The sequence below is a fragment of the Hemiscyllium ocellatum genome, chromosome 26 (assembly GCF_020745735.1).
Source record: "Hemiscyllium ocellatum isolate sHemOce1 chromosome 26, sHemOce1.pat.X.cur, whole genome shotgun sequence".
NCBI classification, from domain to species: domain Eukaryota; kingdom Metazoa; phylum Chordata; class Chondrichthyes; order Orectolobiformes; family Hemiscylliidae; genus Hemiscyllium; species Hemiscyllium ocellatum.
In genome coordinates, this window is record NC_083426.1 from 5,112,016 (window position 1) to 5,134,915 (window position 22,900).

Below are 22,900 nucleotides of genomic sequence, written 5' to 3' on the forward strand. Positions count from 1 at the left end.
CGAGTCTCCAGAACATTAGCGGAGGTTCTAGATGAATAATCTAGCGATAATACCGCTAGGTCATTGCCACCCTTATGATGACTGAACGGCCTACTCCTGGTTTCTACATTTCAATGTGTTTTACTCTGAAATGACTGAACATAAAAAAATCTCTGCATAATGCCTGTAATTAATAGATTTTAATTTTTTTTTCCATTCTCCTTTCCAATGGTGCTTTATTTATTGGAGCAAAGCATTCTAGACTTTAATAACTTCGGGTGAAAATAGTTCTTCTACTGCCCCTCATGATTTTTCTGTTGAAAAGTCAGAGATTTAGCAGATAGAGTGAAAGTGTTCCCATTGGTGACAGTTTTAAGGACATAAAGGAATTGGTGAAAGGAGGAAAAACAACGTAAGGTAAAACCTTTTTGCCAAGAAATGGAGGCAGATTCACAAGGGCTTTCTAAAGGAAAACCTGGTAGTTGTCCAAAGAGGGAAAAAAGATCCTGGGGTTTGGAAAAAGAGAGTGAGAGTGGAGCTAGTTCAATTGCTTTTGCAGAGAGTCAGCATCAGTGTGTCAGGCTGAACGGCCTCCTTCTGTATGGTAACAATTCTTAGAACCTATGATGCAAAAACTCCCCCATCCAAAAGTACTCCTTAAACTTAACATTGAAAACCAAAAGACAATTACTGCAGGGGCTGGACATCTGAAATGAGATCAGAAATGCTGGAAATGCTCAGCAGGTCTGGCCATGTCTGTGAAAATGTTAACTCTATTTCCATTTCCACAGATATTGCCAGACCTGAGCATTTCTAGCAATCTCTCTTTTGATCTTAGAAAACTAACCCTCCAGTCTCGGGACACAGTGATATTCCAAAATTTGTCTTAAATTTCATGAGAGTCAGTAAGGAGCAGGTTTCTGTAGATAGACAAGCAGCAGTTCGAACCTCACCTCCCTGCTCCACTGTAACCTAATTGTTTTTTGATTTGTTCAAAGGGTTGGGGATTTCGCTGGCTGGGCCGACAATTATTGTCCATCCCTAGTTTCCCTGAGGAAGTAGTGGTGAGCTGCTTTCTTGAACTGCTGCAGTTCTCAGGTGTAGGTGAGGGAGGGATTTCCAGGATTTTGATCCAGTGACAGTGAAGGAAAGACAACATTTCTCCCAGTCAGGATGGGGAGTGCTTGGAGGGGAACTTGCAGGGGGTTGTGTTCTCATGTATCTGCTTCCCTTGTCCTTCTAGATGGGGTTTGGAAGGTGTTGTTGAAGAACCTTTGGTGAATTTCTGCTGTACATCTTGTAGATGGTACACATTGTTGCTACTGAGTACCAGTGGTGGAGGGAGTGGATGTTTTTGGATGTGGTATTCAATCAAGTGGGCTGCTTTGTCCTGGATGGTGCGATGTATTTTGAGTGTTATTGGAGCTGCACTCATTCAGGTAAATGTGGAGTATTCCATCACACTCCTGACTTGTGCCTTGTAGATCGTGGTCAGGCTTTGGGGAGTCAGGAGGTGACTTACTCACTGCAGGATTCCTAGGCTCTGACTTGCTCTTGTAACCACATTATTTGTATGGCTAGTCTAGTTCTGTTTCTGGTCAATGGTAACACTCTTTGATATTAATGGGGATTCAGTGATATTAATGTCATTGAATGTCAAGGGCTATTGGTTAAATGTTCATTGTCTGTCATTTGCATGGCACATGTTAGCCCAAGCCTGGACATTGTCCAGATCTTGTTGCGTTTGAACATGGACTGCTTCAGTATCTGAGTCATGAATGGTGCTGAACATTGTGCAATCATCAGCGAACATCCCTACTTCTGATCTTATGATGGAGGGAAGGGCATTGATGAAGCAGCTGAAGATGGTTAGGCTTAGGCCACAACAATAAGGAAATCCAGCAGAGATGTCCTGATTCTGAGATGACTGACTTCCAGCAACCACGACGATCTCCCTATGTTCTAGGTGTGATCTAACCAGCAGCGAGTCTTCCCCTGAATCCCATTGACTCCAGTTTTGCTCAGGCACCTTGATGGAAGGACATCAAACAATGGAGAAAGCAGGACTGAAATCATTCCCTCCCTGCAAAAAGCAGAACCTGAAAATGATGCCCAAAAATATCGAACAGGACAGCACAACGAGTAAAAAATATACAGTTCCTTTGAGAACTTTTTGTTTTGTTTTACAATGCTTTATGCAATAAAATTGATGATGAAATATGTTCTCTATGATAACTGATGCAAATTGATTTAGAAATCATTAACCCCTTGACAATAGTGTTTCCTTTGCATGTTTTGCACATGTGGATGTTATCTGTAATACATCTGATATCAATCTCACTCTCCTGGCATGTTGTCTGATATAAAATTCAACAGATTTTTCATACAGGTCTCTTGGAGACTATTTGTATCTCTGGCCCCCGTCTCACGGCAGCTCAGAAAAGGAAAGTAGGACAAAGGAGGCCATTCAGTCTCTGAATTCTTTTTCATTATTATCCAACTTTGTCTGATCTGAAACCCAACTTTGGCCATATCCCTAAGTCGCTCTCGTTGGGAAAAGAATATATCCATCTAATAATTAAATAAGAACATAAGAAATAGGAGCAGGAGTAGGCCATCTGTTCCCTCTAGCTGTTCCGCCATTCAATAAGATCATGGCTGATCTTTTCATGGACTCAGTTCCATTTACCTGCCCGCTCACCATTACCCTTAATTCCTTTACTTGTCAACTCTTAATTCAAAAATATATCTAACTTTGCCTTAAAAACATTCAACAAGATAGCTTCAACTTGCTTCACTGGGCAGGGAATTTCATAGATTCACAACCCTTTGGGTGAAGAAGTTTCTACTCGAATCAGTCCAAAATCTGCTCCCCCTTATTTTGAGGCTATGCCCCAAGTTCTACTTGATCTAACAACATTTACAGGAGAGAGTTCCAAATTTCTACCACCCTCTGTGTAAGGAATTGTTTCTGAATTTCACTCTGGAAAGGCCTGGCTCTACCTTTGAGTTTTGTCCCTTGTTCTTAATTCTCCAACTGGTGTAAGTTGTCCCTTGAGGTCGAACCAATCAGTTTCTCCTTAATATCTTAAAAAGTTGGGTCAAGCCACCCTTTAAACTAAATTTTGTAGAACGTGATCAGGGTAGTTCTTAGCTATGGCCTTAAGTTGCAAGTTTCCCAGAACCAACTATTGCATTCATTGCAATGGAGTACCAGGAGCAGGCCATTCAGCCCTCAAACCTCTGCTGTCCAATTAGATCAATGCAAATTTGCATTTAATCACATTTATTCAACATCCCTTGCTATGACCAAAATACAACTGACCACCAGCTTTTTGGCACAGAGGACTCCCAGCTTCTTCCACATGTCACGGGAAGAGCTGCTTCCTAATCTCCTTTGTGAATGGTTTAGCTCTAACTTTAAGGTTATGTCCCATATTTCTGGACTCTCCTATCATTGGAGAAAATTCCTCATAACAAATTACCAGATCCCAAATTAGCCTGATCCCGGGTTGGATCTACAACATATTATTTTCTGAACCTAAATATACTCTATGAATTCTTCCTCTTAGTTATCTTTACCAATTTGATTTTCTCAATCACATGAAGACCAAAAAGACAGCCATGATTAATATATTGCCTTTGCTAATGCTCTCATTATCTCCTGATTTATTCGCTGTCCTACAGTTGGGGACCTACAGACTATTCTCACATTTTCTTCTAGATATTTCTTTTTTGTACTATCTAGAGTTGACATCTTTTGATCCAAGATCATTTGAGTTATCATATTTATTCCATTTTGTACTAACAAAGCTACCCCATCTTCCTGCTTTTCTTTCAAAAGGTTATACACCCTTGACTATTTGGTACCCAGTTTTGACCTACTTGTAACCATATTTCTGTAAGAACATGCCCATTAACCCGTGTTTGTACCATTAATTAATGGTTCCTTACCTTTCTTTCCTGCCTTTACATCAATAATTTAGGACTTTATATCAATCACAAATAAATGGTCATTGGTGCCTTTAAAAATTGGCATAAATAACTTATAGCTGAAAATGTGTTGCTGGAAAAGCGCAGCAGGTCAGGCAGCATCCAAGGAGCAGGAGATTCGACGTTTTGGGCATAAGCCCTTCTTCAGGGCTTATTCCTGAAGAAGGGCTTATGCCCAAAACGTCGAATCTCCTGCTCCTTGGATACTGCCTGACCGGCTGCGCTTTTCCAGCAACACATTTTCAGCTCTGATCTCCAGCATCTGCAGACCTCACTTTCTCCTCGAAGATAAATAACTTATACTCAATAATAAATACTTTTTCATTATTAAGTCAGGGTGTTTCATCAATAATTGGTCCTATTACTTCAAGAACTGTTTCTTCATCAATAGCTAACAACCTCTTATTATAAAGCATGCAAATTAGTGACAAAGATTTTGCTGCACAGTTTACACCATTAGAAATTTTCTAGGCCTCACTACAACACTTGCCTAGCTCTCTGGGTGTCAGTTCTGTTTTAAAAGTACGTTTAGCTCAAAACCTGGAGACTGTGTGCAGCCAGGTCAGAATCAGATTGTCATTTGTTTGATTGGCCTGTTCTCTGTCAGCTACTTACTGTCCTGCCGCACCGGTTATTGTGGAGGTTCATCAGCGCCCTGGCATCTTTTTCCTTCTTTTCCTTGGCATCCACAAAATCTTTGGAGAACTTGATTCCATAGTTGATGTTGTCGCTGCAGCCTCCCCAGTCAAACTCCCCTCTCAGGTCGTGGGCTTTGTCCCTCTTATGTGAATCACAATTGCAGCTGTTCAGTTCTCCCTGGCTACAAGCTCGTGTGATAGCGTACACTACACCAGCAGAGGAAATTGCGTAGACAAAAGCAGCCTCCCGGCTACCTGAGGAAACAGGGGGAGATGTGCTTAGAGACAAGGAACTGGACAATGTTCTTTCCCCCAGAGAACACAAGCAAACAACACTCAATTTCATTATTCATTCATTCACAGAAATGAGTCATTGACCCAGACTGACATTTATTGCCTATATACAGATGTGCTCAAAATTCTTCTGCTGGTGCTTTTGCCCTCTCCTCAATCCCTGTAGAGGTCTGATTTTTAAAAATAACACTTTTTCATGGGGTGGAATCATCCCCAGCCAGTCAACATTCATTATCCATTCCTAATTGCCTCTTGAATTGATTGATTGCTAGATCACTTCAGAGGCCCAGTTAAGAATCATTATGGGTTTGGAGTTACATGTAGGTCAGACCATGTAAACATGGCAGATTTCCTTGAATAAAGAACTCGAGTGAACCAGATGGTTTTTTTAAAAACAACAAACCAATGTTAGCTTCAAGGCCACAATAACTGAAACTAACTATTCAACTCACTCACTGAACTTGGAAATTCTACCAACTAGTGAGATTTGAAGACAGGTCGCCAGGTCGTTAGTTGGGGTCTCTGGATTGCTGGGACAATGACAAGACTGCTCTGCCACCACTTCCCCACCTCTGCAGGGGAATATGAAGAATAAGTATGGCCACAGGAACGATACTTCCCCCGGTCATGGGGTCTCGAACCAGGGGACACAGTCTCAGAATAAAAAAGGTAATCCATTTCATAGAACATAGAATAGTACAGCCTGGTACAGGCCTTTCAGCGCTCGATGTTGTGCCGACCTTTTATCCTACTCTATGATCAGACTAACCTACATACCCTTCAATGTACTAATTCTCATGAGCCTATCTAAGAGTCACTTAAATGTCCCTAATGTATCTTACCCTACATTACAAGCAACCACCACTCCCTGTGTAAAGAAGCTACCTCTGACATCTCCTCTAAACCTTCCAATCGCCTTAAAATTACTCTCCTTTGTGATAGCCGTTTCTGGCCTGGGAAAAAAATCTCTGATTATTCACTCTATCTATGCCTCTCATCATCTGGTACACCTCTATCAAGTCACATCTCACCCTTCTTCACTCCAATGAGAAAAGCTCTAGCTCCTTCAATGTTTCTTCATAAGATATGCCCTCCAGTCCAGGCAGTATCCCGGTAAATCTCCTCTGTACCCTCTCTAAAGCTTCCAATTTTAGAGGAGGAACCTTTTCACTCGGAGAATGGCGTAATTTAGAATTCTTTACCCCAGAGAGCTGTGGAAATTTGAGGACATTTAAAACAGAAAGCAATTTAGATTAGATTCACTACAGTGTGGAAACAGGCCCTTCGGCCCAACAAATCCACACCGACCCTCTGAAGAGCAACCCACCCAGACCCATTCCCCTACATTCACCCCTGACCAATGCACCTAACACTATGGGCAATTTAGCATGGCCAATTCACCTGACCTGCACATCTTTGGACTGTGGTAGGAAACCGGAGCACTCAGAGGAAACCCATGCAGACACGGGGAGAATGGGCAAACTCCACAAAGACAGTTGCCTGAGGCAGGAATTGAACCCGGGTCCCTGACGCTGTGACGCAGCAGTGCTAATCACTGAGCCATTACTTCAAAGGATATGGGGCAAAATGGCGTGGAGATAGAGGACCACAATGATCTGGTGGACTGCGCCAGAATAGCTTGTTCCTACTCCAATACAAAATAATCTTAAAATTAGAGTGAGGTGATTTGAAAGTAAAATTATTTTTGTTCATGAAGAAAATTTTGTTACTAGCTGAAAACCCTCCCTCAAACAGATGTATATATCAGAAGCGTCAGGCCCAGGCCATTATTTATTGCTCATCCCTAATTGCCCAGAGGGCATTTGACAGTCAACCAAATGTTGCTGGTGGGTCTGGAGTCACAAGTAATCCAGCGGTGTTCAAAGCGGTAGATTTTAAGAAGCTTCTCTCTTGAGGAGAGCGGAGCAGGAGGTGGTGAAGCTTTTGGAGGGAAGTTCAAAGTTTGGACCCTCACAGCTGTCAACATGAAGTAATTAAAATCAGACCCTTTTTTAAACATGTGCTGATGGATGTGGGCTTTGCTGGCTGGGTCAGCATTTATTGTCCTTGAACTGAATGGCCCGCGAGGCCATTTCAGAGGTTAGAGACAAAAAGACCCTGCAGATTGTACTGCAGTAGACAGGCAGGAGGCTGGAAGAACACAGCCAGCCAGGCAGCATCAGGAGGTGCAGAAGTCAAAGTTTCGGATGTAACCCTTCTTCAGGTGAAGTCGTATTGAAGGGTTACACCCGAAATGTCAACTTCTCCATCTCCTGAGGCTGCCTGACCTTCTATGTTCTTGCAGCCTCCTGCCTGTCTATTACAAGCCATTCCAGAGGACAGTTATGATCCAACCTGGTCTGGAATTACACGTAGGCCAGACCAGATGAGAATGACAGATTTCCTTCCCTAAACCAGATGGACGTCTACAGCAATAGTTACATAGGCACCATTAGGCTAGCCCGTTTATTCTAGAGCTTTGAAAAACATGAACCCAAAAACCTCAATGTTAGGACACAAACCCACATCCCCAGAAGAGAAACCCGCAATTTTGGATTGCTAGCCCAGGGACAGGAACACTACATCACTGTCCCCACACAGCTCTGCATGAAGCTGCAATTGCTAGGATGCATACATTACAGAATGTGTAGAGTTGAAGGAAAATACAGAGCTAGGGTGGGACGATGTCATGGATGGATTTGAAAACAATATAGGAATTACAAAATCAGGTGTTGTTTACTGTGTATATACCTTTTTATATTTTTAACTGACAAAAACACTGGTGGAAAAGAGACATTTATTTCCATTCCACTTTTCCCACACACAGAGCCTTATCATTTATTTTCTTGTGAAAGGTGTCAGGTTACATGTTCATTATTTATTGAGGTCAACTAACTGCTAACAAGCAATTGTAAACAGCAGTAAATCCGTGCGAGTTGCTCACCCCACAGTGAACACATTATGCCAGGTCCTGACTGCACAGCACTTTCTGGCCATTGTTGTTGTGTTAACACACTGCCCTTTCACCCATTTCCACCTCTCTCATCCTCACCTGTTTCTACTATCCATTCTTTCCCTTTCCTTTGATCATTTCCTCTAGTTGCCAACTCAAATCTTGTCCATTGGGTCAGGTGACTATGTTTCAAAATTGTCCTTACCCTGCCTCCCATTCTTTCTTACTATAGATGTCAGATGACCAAGGGGTTGCCCTGATGTAATACAACAAGAAAAACAATTTGTATCTTTAGCATTTTGGCTGCAGCTTTCCAACATATCTCCTTGATTCAACATCTTATAATAGCATTCCATTGACCTGGTCTTGCATATTCTCAGTAACTAGGCACCTGGGGCAGAGAATTCCAAAGATTCACAAACCTCTGAATGAAGAGATTGTCTCTTTCACAGATCTAAATGGTCCCTAGTTCCCTGGCTGCTTCAGAATTTCACTTTCCAATTCTTTCTTTTACTTTGTTAATGTGATGTGGGGTGCAAGGCCAGTCCTTATTTCCCATCCATAACTAATGCATTTATTAGAGAATTACCATATTTCTAGAGGGGTCCCATGTAGGCCAGGTAAGCACAGTGGGTTTCCTTGGATACCACTGAACCGGAGGAGCTTTTTCAACATTCAGCAATGGCTTCGTGGTCATCACTAGACTTTTAATTCCCAATTTTATTAATTTCAAAGTCGACCACCTGCCACATGTAGAATTTGAACTCAAATCCCCAGAACATTATCACTGTCTCTGGATTAATAGTCTCGACATTGCTTCAGCAGGCTATCACCTCCCTTTCGTGAGAACCCAACCAGGACCAGAATAGGTACAGGTGGTTCTTCTATGACATGCGTTTTGTCCTTGTGAATCTGCTGTAATGGGACTGATGAATTGGGGATACTGTTTCTAAAGCGTGAACCTTTAATATGTGTGTTGGCTGTAACGTGGTTATATCACCAATACGCTAAACTCGGTTTCTAAATCGCAGTTTTTTTCTGTAATGCGGGGTTGCACAAGAACACAACTGTCACATCATGGAAAAATCACCTGTAATTCTGGCAGATTTCCTTTCCTTAAGGCGTTCGTTTTTGACAGTGGCTACAGGGCCACCATTAGGCCAGGGCTTTTTAAAAAAAATTGAATTCAAATTTTGTTTTGTGCTATAGTGGGACTCAGACCAGCCTGGGGTTCGCAATTGCTACCCCAGTAACAACACCACTGCACTACTGCCCGACAGTGAGAATGGGGGATTTATAGAGTCATACATCATGGAAACAGACTCTTCAGTCCGACCAGTCCAAGCTGAACACAATCCCAAACTAAACTAGTCCCAACGACCTGCACTTGACACATATCCCTCCAAACCTTTTTTTATTCATGTTGCACCCACATCTCCTACTTACTGTAGAAATTTGTTCCACATATGAAACAGTGTCTGTGTAAAAACGTATGCCACTCATGTCTTTTATGAAGTCACCTCTCAACTTAGAAATATGCCCCTAATCTTGAAATCCCCCACTCAAGGAAAAAGACACCTGCCATTCACCTTATCTTTAGCCTTCATAGAGTCATAGAGTCATAGAGATGTACAGCACAGAAACAGACCCTTCAGTCCAACCCGTCCATGCCGACCAGATATCCTAACCCAATCTAGTCCCATTTGCCAGCACCTGGCCCATATCCCTCTAAACCCTTCTTATTCATATACCCATCCAAATGTCTCTTAAATGTAATTATACCAGCCTCCACCACTTCCCCTGGCAGCTCATTCCATACACATACCATCCTCTGTGTGAAAAAGTTGCCCCTAAGGTCTCTTTTATATCTCTCCCTTTCACCCAAAGCCTATGCCCTCTCATTCTGGACCCCCCACCCCAGGAAAAAAGTCTTTGTCTATTTATCCCATCCATGCCTGTCATAATTTTGTAAACCTTTATAAGGTCACCCCTCAGCCTCTGACGCTCCAGGGAAAACAGCCCCAGCCTGTACAGCTTCTTCCTGTAGCTCAGATCCTCCAACCCCGGCAACATCCTTGTAAATCTTTTCTGAACCCTTTCAAGTTTCACTACAGCTTTCCGATAGGAAGGAGACCAGAATTGCACGCAATATTCCAACGATAGCCTAACCAATGTCCTGTACAGTTGCAACATGACCTCCCAACTCCCGTACTCAATATTCTGACCAATAAAGGAAAGTATCCTTTCTACCAGTTTCAAGGAGCTATGAACCTGCACTCCAAGATCTCTTTGTTCAGCAACACTCCCTACAAACTTACCATTAAGTGTATAAGCCCTGCTAAGATTTGCTTTCCCAAAATGCAGGACCTTGCATTTATCTAAATTAAACTCCATCTGCCACTTCTCAGCCTATTGGCCCATCTGGTCAAGATCCTGTCATAATCTGAGGTAACCTTCTTCACTGTCCTGCACTACCTAAGGTTACCCCGCAGGATTCTCCTCTCAACCTCTCCCCTTGCCTGAATTATGGTGACCCTTGGGTTAAACTCTCCCTGATAAGAGTAGGACTATGGCGACTTTACCTTTGAATGGGTCACCATTTGCCCTGGGGGCAATTAAGGATGGGCAATAAATGCAGAGCTTGCTGTCAACCCAAGAATGAATTTAAAAAACCCTTGAATAAAAGTGAAACACTGTAGACGCTGAGAAACTGAATTGAAAACGGAAATTGCTGGAGAAACTCAGCAGGTCTGGCAGACTCTGTCGAGAGAAAGCAGAGCCAACGTTTCGAGGGTTGTATAACCTTTCATCAGAGAGTCTGAAGAACTCACCCACAGAAGAGTCATTTTGTACTCAAATCGTTAACTCTGTTTTCTCCCTGCACAAACGCTGCCAGATCTGCTGAATTTCTCCAGTATACTCTGTATTTGTCACTGTAATATTAATTGGGCCTGATTTCTGTGAAACATAGACTTGCCTGCTCCTTGGATGCTGCCTGACCTGCTGTGCTTTTCCAGCGCCACTCTTTTCAACTCCGACTCTCCAGCATCAATAGTGCTCACCTTCTCCTGATTCTAACCCTGTTTATCCACGCTCATTTTGAATTCACCCCTTTCACCAGCCAGTGACTACAAAAATGACACACGCGTATTAAATTCTGAATGAGTTGAGGCTTCAGCTGTTAATGATGCCTCCCACAGCCCAATAGCCCACTGTCAGCTACTGTCCAGAACGAGCAGGTAAGGTACTAATAGGTATTTGGCAACACTTGGAATGTTAGGAGAAAAAAGGGAAATCAGCAAATCTGAACTGAGTCAGTGGCAAGGCCAGCACTTGTCCACCCCGATGTGTCATCTTCAACTCTGTCTGTGTGTCCGTTGTTAATTTTAAGACTGATATTGATAACTGTTTGTTCAGCAAAGGTATTAAGGGATATGGGCTAAAGTCAGGCATACAAAGTGATCAGATATAATCTCATTAAATGGTGGCAGAACAGGCTCGAGGGGCTGAATGGCCTACACCTGTTCCTTTGTTCCCATTGAGTCTCCTGCAGCACCACAACCCTCCAAGACCTCTGTGCTCCTCCCACTCTGGTCCCTGGTGCATCTGTTCAATTACATCATCATTGGCGAGTGCTGTTCCTACAGCGAATAGTATCCTCAGCCCTGGAATTCCCTCTTTAAAACATTCAGAGGTTCTACCTCACCCTAACATGGGCTTTTAACTGAGTTTTTGATCAGCTGTCCCAATACATCTGATACGGATCATTCTCAAATATTGTTTGATAAAAGCAACTTGGGACAATTTATTATCCTAAAGGCAATGTATAAGGCAAAGCCAATTTTCTTTTAAAAACTATGACTGAATCTGCCTCCACCATCCTCTTAAGCAGTGCATTTCAAATCCCAGCCACTTACTGTATAAAGCTATTTCCTTAATTATTTAAAAGAAATAACTGACCCCAAATTAAGTGTGTCTGTCTTTGTTGAATGCACAATGGCTCTGATTTTCAGCTCAATGGCTAACAGGAATATTGGGTCAACAACTTCAAATTGCCACCAGTGCAACTACAGTGAATATCATAGAATGATACAGTACAGATGGAGACCATTCAGCCCAACATGTGAGCGGCACGGTGGCACAATGGTTAGTACTGCTGCCTCACAGCGCCTGAGACCCAGATTCAATTTCCGACTCAGGCGACTGACTGTGTGGAGTTTGCACGTTCTCCCCGTGTCTGCGTGGGTTTCCTCCGGGTGCTCCGGTTTCCTCCCACAGTCCAAAGATGTGCGGGTCAGGTGAACTGGCCATGCTAAATTACCCGTAGTGTTAGGTAAGGGGTAAATGTAGGGGTATGGGTGGGTTGCGCTTTGGTGGGTCGGTGTGGACTTGTTGGGCCGAAGGGCCTGTTTCCACACTGTAAGTAATCTAATCTAATCTAAAAAAAAAGACTGAGTCAGCTCTTTGACAAAGAACCTTAAATAGTCCTAACTCCCATATTCTTTCTTTACAGTCCTGAAATTGTTTGCCCTAACCAAGTTTTGTGATCATATTTGTTCAATCATTCGTTGTCGTTGATTTTCTAGTGTATGATTTAAATTGTTACAGTCACATAGGAGATCAGTGAGAGAACTGAAAGGCTGAAGCAAGATGAGTAACATTGTGCTGTGTCTTACTGCCAGTTTTATGAAGACTCCTCCTTGGTGCCAGTTCTAGCTGTGTTTTCTGCTTTAGATGACACAAATCGAATCATATGTTTATATCAAAAAATCCCTACAATGTACGAATACAAGCTGCATTCCTATTCAGTTTGAAGCATGACCTTTTGCCCAAATTGATATTTTAGACCCCTCTACAATAAAGGACAACATTTCATTCACCGTTTTGAGGGCATTTTGAATCCTCTACAATCCTTTAGTGGCTTGTGACCAGGGTCACTCTCTTTGTCCCTGATTGTCCTTGGTCTCGCATCATTTAGCAAATGTATCAAACCGATTTCTGTCCACCCAGATTAAGATGACCTCACATTTCCCCACATTGAACTCTATTTACCACTTTCATTTACCTCTGTGTTTTTGTAGCTTCCTGCTCTGCACATACTGTGCCTCCAAGCTTGACACTGTCTGCAAAACCTGGGTGGAGAACTCTCTATCTCTTTGTCATAGCCATCGGGGCGTGTAGTGAAGAACTGAGATCCTGGTGCTAATTCTTGGGAACAGTCCTTGGATTCTGCCAATCAGAACATTTTTACTCTTTCTCTTCTACATTTCAACAAATTGCCAACCAGGTTAATTTCCAACTCCATGTAATAGCTCCTTTAATAATCTCTTCTGTGGCACCTTATCACATTTTGTTTAGAAATCCTGTGGTCAATGCTCATAAACACTTCCTGTTCTGTCATCCTTGTGACCCCTTTGAAAATCTCAACTAGGTTAGTCAGGCATGATTCATCACAAATCTGCACTGGTCCTCTTGAATCAACTGATCCCTCATCAATCAATCTGCCTCTAATGTCCAATCATAGTAATTTCCTTAGTTATGGCTTGGGCTGTGTGTACCTCACCCACTGGGGTCGTGGTGGTCTCAACGGTGACCTTAAAAGAACGGTGAATGAGGACAGAGGGGGTCCTCCAGACTGGCTTTCTACAGACTGCAGATCTCCACTTGACTCTAATGCTATGGTCCTCAGGTCCACTGTATAAATCCTCCCCATTGGAACGGGATAAAGTAGGTTTTAAGGAAAGATCTGGAGTAAGGTAATGGGGCAAACTGTTTTATTGACAGAATTTTAGAACCTAGGAGCCAGACCCCTGAAGGTACAATGGTCAAGGGCAGATGGGGAAGTGAACATAATTTAGGAATGTAGAAGCCTCATTGAACTGTAGGGTGGGTAGCAATTACAGATGTAGTGAGGGGCAGGTTAATAAGGGCTTTGAAAACAAGAATGAGAATTGCAGAACTTTACTTGTCTTTATTCTGCATTGATACTCTTGCCTGTAACAACAACTGATCAAACTCACTCCTGGAAATTCCAAGTATTCCTGGGGCAGCTTGTTGTGATTCCACTATCCTTGACATGGAAGCGTTTTCTGAGTTTAGTCTTGTGCAGTCGAATTCCAATTCTGGTGTTCTGTTGCTTTGATCTGGACTCCTGAAGCAGAAATAATTTTCCAGAGAGAAAGTGGGAACAGGGGATTGAGTTGGATGAGCAGCCATGATCATAATGAATGGGCTAAATGGCCTACTCCTGGTTCTATGCTTCAATGTTTTCCTCTACCACCGCAATCAAACTGCTTACATCTCAATCAGTAGGAGATTAACTCTGAGACAGTAGGTTTTAGTTACAGTATCTCTGCTGGCTGGAGTCTCAGGATGAATGTAGAGCAAGCTGGGAGCTAGTGAGATTTGCAAGAAACAAGTCTCCATCTTCACAGTTACAGACCGGGGCTGTACAGATCAATGCAGCCAAATATTTTCTGAATTATTTCTGTTTGACTTTTCACCAGTTTTCCTGTGGAAATATTTACATCTCTTATTACTGTTTACACAACTCAGCGCAAAGACATGCTCTAGCATCAGCTAGTTTAGGGAAGCAGCACACTGCCTGACCCCTCGTAAAATCTTCTCTTTCCCTCTCCCTGCTCAGAGCAACTTAAGCAGTGATTAAAAATGCAAACATTGATCGAAACAATATCGATGAATTGCTACGATGTTTTGGTCAGGAATGTCCATACCTAGATAGGTGCCAATCTATTTTCAGCATGCATGTGTACTCAAATGTGTGTGTGCATGTTAGTGCATGTCCATATGTATGTGTACATGAGTGCGTGCTTCTGAATGTGTATCACAGTGAATGCATACATATGAGTGCATTCACGTGAGTCTGTACATGTGTCTGTGTATATGTAAGTGTGTGTGTGTGAATATGTATGTGCATGCATGATTGTCTGTTGTACATTTTTGCATGTAAGCATGCGTTTCCATGTATGTGTGTACATGTGTGTGCAAGTGTGTATGAGAGTGAGTGCATGTGTCTATGTGTATGTGTGAGAGTATGTGTGTTTGTGAATGTATGTGTGTAGGTGCATGTATGTCCACACACAAGTGTGTAAGTGCACTTATATGTGGGTATACATTCTACTTACAAATTATCACTGCTAATGTCTTCATTATTAAAGGATTTTTAAATTCTATTGTATGACTTCATGACACCTCAAAGTGCTTTGTAGCCAATTGAAGTACTTTGGAGTGTTGTAAAGTGGGAAGCACAGCAGCCTACTTGCACACAGCAAGTTCATAAAAACAATTATGATCAAATAATCCATTTCACTGAAGTTGGATAAGGGATAAATATCTTCCAACACATTGGGCAGAACCTCTCCTGCTGTTCAACATCATACTCATGGAATCACTTACCTTCAGCTGATGAAGCACAGTTTAATCTCTCCTCAAACATCGACACCACTGACAGTGCAACTCTCCCTCAGAAAAGTAAATATCCTTTTAAACCTCTGCACTGAGGTCTCCTGCAGCGAGACCTAAACTCACAAACTCCTGATATGTGCTGTACCTAATGCAAGTTGTGGCAAAAATGACCTGGCCCCTGTGCTTTCATTGTGAAGAACTGTCAGGTATTTATGGTACAAGCAGGGCTCCAGCTGATGGCAAACCCTGTTTGAGCTGGTGTCCCGTACATGTTTGCTCCTGTGTAAGGAGCCTTGTTTACTGCAACATGAGATTTCATTTCCTTGTGGATTTCATTCATTTCACTTTAAGTGAAACGGTTATTCGATCTCTGATTGTGGGTGGCTGATTGTTTGATAGATTAAATACTGGCAGGGCAGCACAGTGGCTCAGTAGTTAGCAATGCTGCCTCACAACACCAGGGAGCTGGGTTCGATTCTACCCTTGGGCGACTGCCTGTGTGGAGATCACATATTCTCCCCATGTCTCCATGGGTTTACCCTAGGTGCTCTGGTTCCCTCCCATAGTCCAATGATGTTCCAGATAGATGGATTGGCCATGCCGAATTGTCCATTGTGATCAGGGATGTGCAGGCAAAGTAGATTAGCCATGGTTCTGGGTGGGATGCTGTTCAGAGGGTTGTTGTGGATTTGATGGGCTGAACAGCCTGCTTCCACATTGTAGGAATTCTATGATATTGTGGAGGGGTGCTTTCTGATTGGAGGTATGTGACCAGTAACGTTCTGCAAGGATCAATGCCAGGACCTCTGTTTGTAATGCATATAAATGATTTAAGTGAAAATGCAGTGGGTCTGATTAATAAGTCTGCCAATGACATGAAAATTAGTGGCGTTGTGGATAGTGAGCATAGTTATCAAAGGATACAGCATGGAGAAACGGCAGATGAAATATAATCCAGACAAGTGTGACATAATTATGGGAGATCAAATGCAAGAGGAAAATATACAGTAAATGGCAGGACCCTTTGGAGCATTGATATACAAAGAAATGCTAAAGTGGTGGTCTATAGCTCCCTGAAAGTGGCAACACCAGTGAATAAGGTAAATCCATGGCCATGCTTTTCTTCCTTTTTAGGGGCACTGAAGAATAAAAGTTGTCAAGTCATATTGCAGCTGTATAAGGCTTTGGTCAGGCCACATCTGGAGTATTGTGTGCAGTTCTAATACTCACACTGTAGGATGGATGTGGAGGTTTTGGAGACCATGCAAAAAGGCTCGAACAGGATGGTACCTGGATTAAAGTGTATTAGCTATAGGGAGAGGTTGTTTAAACTTGGATTGTTTTCACTAGGGAGTAGGAGGCTGAGGGACAACCTGAGAGAAGTATATAAAATTATGAGAGGCTTGGTAGGACAGGTAATCAGTCTTTTACCCAGGGTGGAAATGCCAAAAACTAGGGGGCATAGGTTTAAACTGAGGGAGGGAAAGTTTAAGGGAGATGCGTGAGGAACATTTTTTACACAGAGAGTGGTGGGTGCCTGAAATGTGCTGCCAGGGGGAGGTGGTAGAAGCAGATATATTTACAGGGTTCAAGAGACATTTAGACAGACATATGAACAGGTGGGAATAGATTCCTAGAACTTCACAGTATGGAAGGAACCATTCAACCAACTGTGTCTGTACCAGTTCCTGAAAAAGCTACCCCGCCAATCCCATTCTCCAGCCTTATCTCTGTAACCCACTAAACTTATCACTTTCAAATTTATCTCCAGCTCTCTTTTGAAACCTCCGATGGAATCCTCCTCCCCAACTCTCCCAGGCAACCCATTCCAAATCCTAACAACTCCCAGAAAAGGGGTTTCTCCTCATCTCACTCCTAGCTCTCTTGCTGATAAACTTGAAATTGTGACCCACTAGTTACTGACATACTAACCAGTGGAAACAGAATATCCTTTGTTATCCTGTCAAAGTTATTCATACTTTTGAACACCTCACTAAGGTCACCTTTTAATCTTCTCAGCTCCAAGTGGAATAAGCCCAGTCTCTCTAATCTTTCCTTGTGTATAAAACCCCTCATTCCTGGTATCATTCTAGTAAATCTCCTTCGCACTGTCTCCAGGGTTTTAACATCTTTTGTTAAATAAGGTGCCAGAGCTGAACACAATACTACAAATGAGGTCTGACCAACGTTTTGTAGAGGTGCAGCATCAATTCCTTGCTTCTACACTTGATGCCTCTATTTATAAACTCAAGGATCCTATTAGCCTTCCTACCAACTATTTTAGCTTTCCTGGACACCTTGAGAGAATCATGTGTGTAATTCCAAAGTCCCTCTGCTCCTGTAGTCCCCTTAGCGTTCTACCATCAGGCCTGTAATTTCTCTCCATGTTTTGTCTACCAAATTACCTCACATTTCTCTACATTGAAATCCATCTGCCAGATGTCTGCCCATTTCGCCAACTTGTCACTATCCCTTTGAAGTCACCCAGCATCATCCATGCAATTCACTCTTCTCCCTAGTTTAGCACCTTCTGCAAATTCAGAGATTTTGCCCTCAACACCCATCGTCAAATTGTCTATATAAATCAGAAAAAGCAAGGTTCCCAACACTGATCCCTGGGGAACATCACTTTCAACTTGTCTCTGATCTGAGAAATGTCTATCTATACTTTTCCTCTGTTTCCCGTCTTTTAACCGACTTCTAATCCATGCTGCCACGGACCCATTAATCCCAAACATTTCTAATTTACAAACCAACCTGCCATGTGCCACAGTGTCAAATGCTTTCTGAAAGTCCAAATATACAATATCCACAGCACTACCCTCATCCACTGCCTGGGTCACCTCACCAAAGGACTGAATTAAATTTGTCAGACATGACCTGCACTTGACAGTATTAACTTTTATTTCTCTAAGTGTACATTTATCTGCCCTGTATTATAGTCTCCATCAATTTTCTGACTTTTGATGTCAAGCTGGCAGGTTTATAGTTTCCTGGGTTATCTTTTGCCACTTTTTTAAATAAAGGCGTCACATTTACAATCCTCCAGTCCCCCAGGACTAATTCTGTGTCCAGACAGACCTGGAAAATTTCTATCAAAGGCTCCACAATTTGTTTCTTTAACTGTCTGAGCAATCTAGGATGCATCCCATCTGGGTCTGGACACTTCCCTACCTGGAGCGTTGCCAGCCTTTTTAGGCCCTCCATTTTAGCCCTCACTATCCTGCTCAGACGCTGAATGCTCATACTTTCAACTCGGCCACTTTCATAATCTTCTAACTTGGTAAAGACAGAAGCAAAGAATTCATTTAGTAGCTCTGCCATAACCAATACGATTCAGTAAGCAGCTGACCGTGCTTGTTCCTTACAGGCCCTACTCTGTCCTTCACTAATCTTTTACTATTAATATGTTTGAAGAAAATTTTCCTACTTGTTTTACTGCAGCCTGCTATCCTTTCCTCATGTTTCCTCTTAGCCTTCCTTATTCAGCCCTAGCCTCTGTCCTGCATTTGAGATACTCTCCCTGATCTCTATTGTTATTATTAGGGTATGCATCACATGTCTCCTTTTTCTTCCTTAGTTTCTCACCAGTACCCTTAGTCATCCACAGTATTCTAGTTTTGGATACCCTTTATTTATTTGTCATGGGTACGTATGTAGCTTGCACCCAATTAATTTTTCTTTTGAAGTTTTCCTATTTTTCATCTAATGTTTTATCTACCAAAATGTGTTTCCAATCAACTTCCTTCAGTTCAACTTTTAGACCATTAATAACTGCCTTTTCCCAACCTGGAATTTTAAACCTGAACTGATTTTTCTTCTTTTTAACTTAATACTGAACCTTATTCTGCTATGATCACTATTCCCCAAATGCTCCCTCACTCTGATGTTCTCCACTTGGCCTGTCTCATTTCCTAGGACATTCCAAGATTTTAACCCAATGATCGTGAGGGGCCTGGATAGGACAAATAGACAAAGTCTTTTCCCTGGGGTGGGGGAGTCCAGAACTAGAGGTTATAGGTTTAAGGTGAGAGGGGGAAGATATAAAGGAGACCTAAGGGGCAACGTTTTCACACAGAGGGTGGTACATGCATGGAATGAGCTGCCAGAGGAAGTGGTGGAGGCTGGTACAATTGCAACATTTAAAAGGCACCTGGATGGGTATATGAATGTGAATAGGAAGGGGAGGGGTGGATTTGGAGGGATGTTAGCTGGGTGCTGGCAAGCGGGGCTAGGTTAGGTTAGGCTATCTGGTCGGCATGGACGAGTTGGGCCGAAGGGTCTGTTTCTGTGCTGTACATCTCCATGACCCTATGACACTGAAGGAACGGTGATATATTTCCAAGTCAGGATGGCGAGTGGCTCAGAGGGGAACTTGCAGCTGATTGTGTTCCCATGTATGTGCTGCCCTTGTTCTTCTAGATAGAAGTGACCATGGGTTTGGAAGGTGCTGCTGAAGGAACCTTGATGAATTTCTGCAGTGAATCTTGTGGATAGTACACACTACTGCTTTTGAGCATTGGTGAAGGAGGGAGTGGATGTTTGTGGATGTGGTGCCATTGAAGTAGGCTGCTTTGCTCTGGATGAAGTCAAGCTTCTTCAGAGTTGGAGCTGCACCTATCCAGGAAGTGGGGCGTATTCCATCACACTCCTGACTTATGCCTTGCAGATAGTGGACAGGCTTTGGGGGGGGTCAGGAGGTGGATTACATGCCACTGAATTCTCTCCGTGTAATGAAGAATTTCTTCTGAATACTTCCCTACTCACCAGGCTGTGATTACAGCTGGGATAAACACAACAAGAGGTTATCCCCTCTAATCAGGTCCTCAGTGAATATTATAGTAGTTAGTTTTTGATTCACTTGTTCTTTCATAGGATGTCACTGGCAGAAACAGCATTTGTTGTCCATTGCTAAGTGCCCTCAGACTGAGCAATTTGCGGAAGTATTCCAGAGGGCAGTTAAGATTATGGAAGGTTGCTGCACAGGTGGATAGAGAGATCAAGAAGGCATACAGTATGCTTGCCTTCATTGGTCAGGGTATTGAGTATAAGAGCTGGCAAGTCATGTTAACATTGTACAAGACATTGGTTCAGCCGCATTTAGAATACTGTGTACAGTTCTGGTCGCCACATTACCAAAAGGATGTGGACACTTTGGAGAGGGTGCAGAGAAGGTTTACAAGGATGTTGCCTGGTATGGAAGGTGCTAGCTATGAAGAGAGGTTGAGTAGGTTAGGTTTGTTTTCATTAGAAAAAAGGAGATTGAGGGGGGACCTGATTGAGGTTTACAAAATCATGAAGGGTATAGACAGGGTGGATACAGACAAGCTTTTCCCCAGGGTGAGGGATTCAATAATGAGAGGTCATGCTTTCAAGGTGAGAGGTGGAAAGTTTAAGGGGGATACACGCAGCAAGTACTTCACACAGAGGGTGGTGGGTGTCTGGAATATGTTGCCAGCAGAGATGGTAGAGGCAGGCACTGTAGATTCATTTAAGATGTGTCTGGATAAATGCATTAGTAGGTGGGGAGTAGAGGGATACAGATGCTTAGGAATTGACCGACAGGTTTAGATGGTACAGTTGGATCGGCTCAGGCTTGGAGGGCCGAAGGGCCTGTTCCTGGGCTATAAATTTTCTTTGTTCTTTGTTCTACCCACATTGCTGTGGGTCTGGAATCAGGTGTAGGTCAGACTAGGTGAGGATGGCAGATTTCCTTCCCTGTTGGACATTAGTGAATCAGATGTTTCTTTTATGACACAAAAACAGAAATTGGCTGGAAAGGCTCAGCAGGTCTGGCAGCACCTGTGGAGAGAAATCAGAGTTAACATTTCAGGTCAAATTCTGAGGAAATGTCACTCGACCCGAAATGTTAACTCTGACTTCTCTCCACAGATACTGCCAGACCAGCTGAGCTTTTCCAGCAATTTCTATTTTTGTTTCTGATTAACAGCATTTGCAGTTCTTTCAGTTTTGTTTTTTTTTTAACAACAATCAAAGGTACTTTCACAGTGACTACCACCAAGACTAGCTTTTAATTGCAGGGTTTCATTGAATTAATTTTTCAATTTCACGAAAGGGATGTGAATCTGTGCTGCCACAGCCTTTGTCCCGGACCTCTGGAATATCATTCCAGAGACTTCACCATTTTCCAACAGCTTATGTTCCCTCTAATACTTCCTGCTGCTGGAAGGGCCTTCCAGAAAATCAAACATCTGCACACCAATCCAGGGTGCACGCACCCTCCGAGGGGTTGTACAGTTTAGTGACAGCACCGCCCCTCCTGTTTTAATCTTAAAGCTCTGTAAGTTTTCTGCGGCACTGCCCCTTTAATTCAGGGCATTGTGTTTGAGGTAATTTCCAGAAAGCGCTGTGCTGGCCAAGCCTCAGCACCCAACAGCTCATCAGGGATTTTGATTTAGTGCAGGCTGTTGGCTCGACATTGGTGCACTTGAAAAGCACAGACAGCAATTCGAGCCAGGAATTTGTGTGTTTGTGATAGTCTTTAATTGCAGGAGGTCTGCAGTGTGTGCTTTCTAACAACAAGATATCACCCCGTGGCATCCACTAAGGACTCAGTCACTTATAGTGAAAAGGTGGTAAAAGATAGAGTGGGGTTGATGAGGGTTTTGTGCTCAAAGGCAGGAGACATAATTGAGGTATTAATGAATCTGTCTTTACCCACTAGGCAGAGCTACCCAGGTCATGATAGCAGAAGAGAAAGGTCAGTCACAGAAAGTTATAAAATTGATAAGGAGGTGGTACTGGATGAGCTGTCAGTACTTAAAGTTGGACACTGGGGCTGGATGAGATTCATCCAAGGATATTGAAGGAAGTGAAAGTGAAAATTGTGGAGGCTCCAGCAACAAAGTTTCAATCTTCTGTAGATTCAGGGACAGTGCCAGAAGTTTGAAGAAATTCAAACAATACATTCTTGTTCATAACAGATTTTAATGACGGACCCAGCAACTACAGATCAGTTAGTTCAACTTTGGTGTTCAGGAAGCTTCTCATAACAATTATTTGCGATGGAATGAATCATCAAATGGAGAAGCTGAGGTCAATTTGGAAGCATGGGTGTGGATTAGTTAGGGGGACATCTTGTCTAACTAACTTGCTGGAAGAGGAAACAGAGAGGGTTGATCAAGTAATGCTATTGATGTGGTGTACACGGACTTCCAGTAGATGTTTACAACTGCCGCACAAGAGACTTGTGAGGTTTTGCTATACATAAATGAGCTGAATTTTGATGTGCAGGGGGGCAATTTCAAAGTTAGTGGATGACACAAAACTTGGGAGAATTGTAAACTTGGGAGAATGATAGTGTAGAATCCAAAAGGACATTGATATTTTCTGTAGAAGGTGGATAAATGGCAGATGAAGTTCAAATGTGGAGAAGTATGAGGTATAAAAAACATGGAGAGACTGTGTAAATTAAAAGGTTCCACTCTAAAAGCTGTTCAGGAGCAGTAAGACCATCCATATATCATTAAAGATGGCAGGTCGGATAGAGGGAACAATTGATAAAGCAGACAGTCTTCATTAACAGGGGCAATGAGTACAAGAGAAGGAAAGTAATCAGGAACCTTTGTAGGAGATTGGTTAGAAACCAGCTGGAGTA

The 22,900-nt window shown here is 42.7% G+C and overlaps 1 protein-coding gene across 2 annotated transcripts in view; it reads right to left on the minus strand.

The window, feature by feature from the left end:
- wnt2bb (wingless-type MMTV integration site family, member 2Bb) overlaps positions 1–22,900 on the minus strand; it is a 66,976-nt gene that overhangs the window by 16,157 nt on the left and 27,919 nt on the right. For both annotated transcript variants that reach the window (XM_060845295.1, XM_060845294.1), the window contains exon 3: positions 4,588–4,865. In XM_060845295.1, the coding sequence (XP_060701278.1) occupies positions 4,588–4,865 (278 nt within the window). The remainder of the gene's footprint in view (positions 1–4,587; positions 4,866–22,900) is intronic.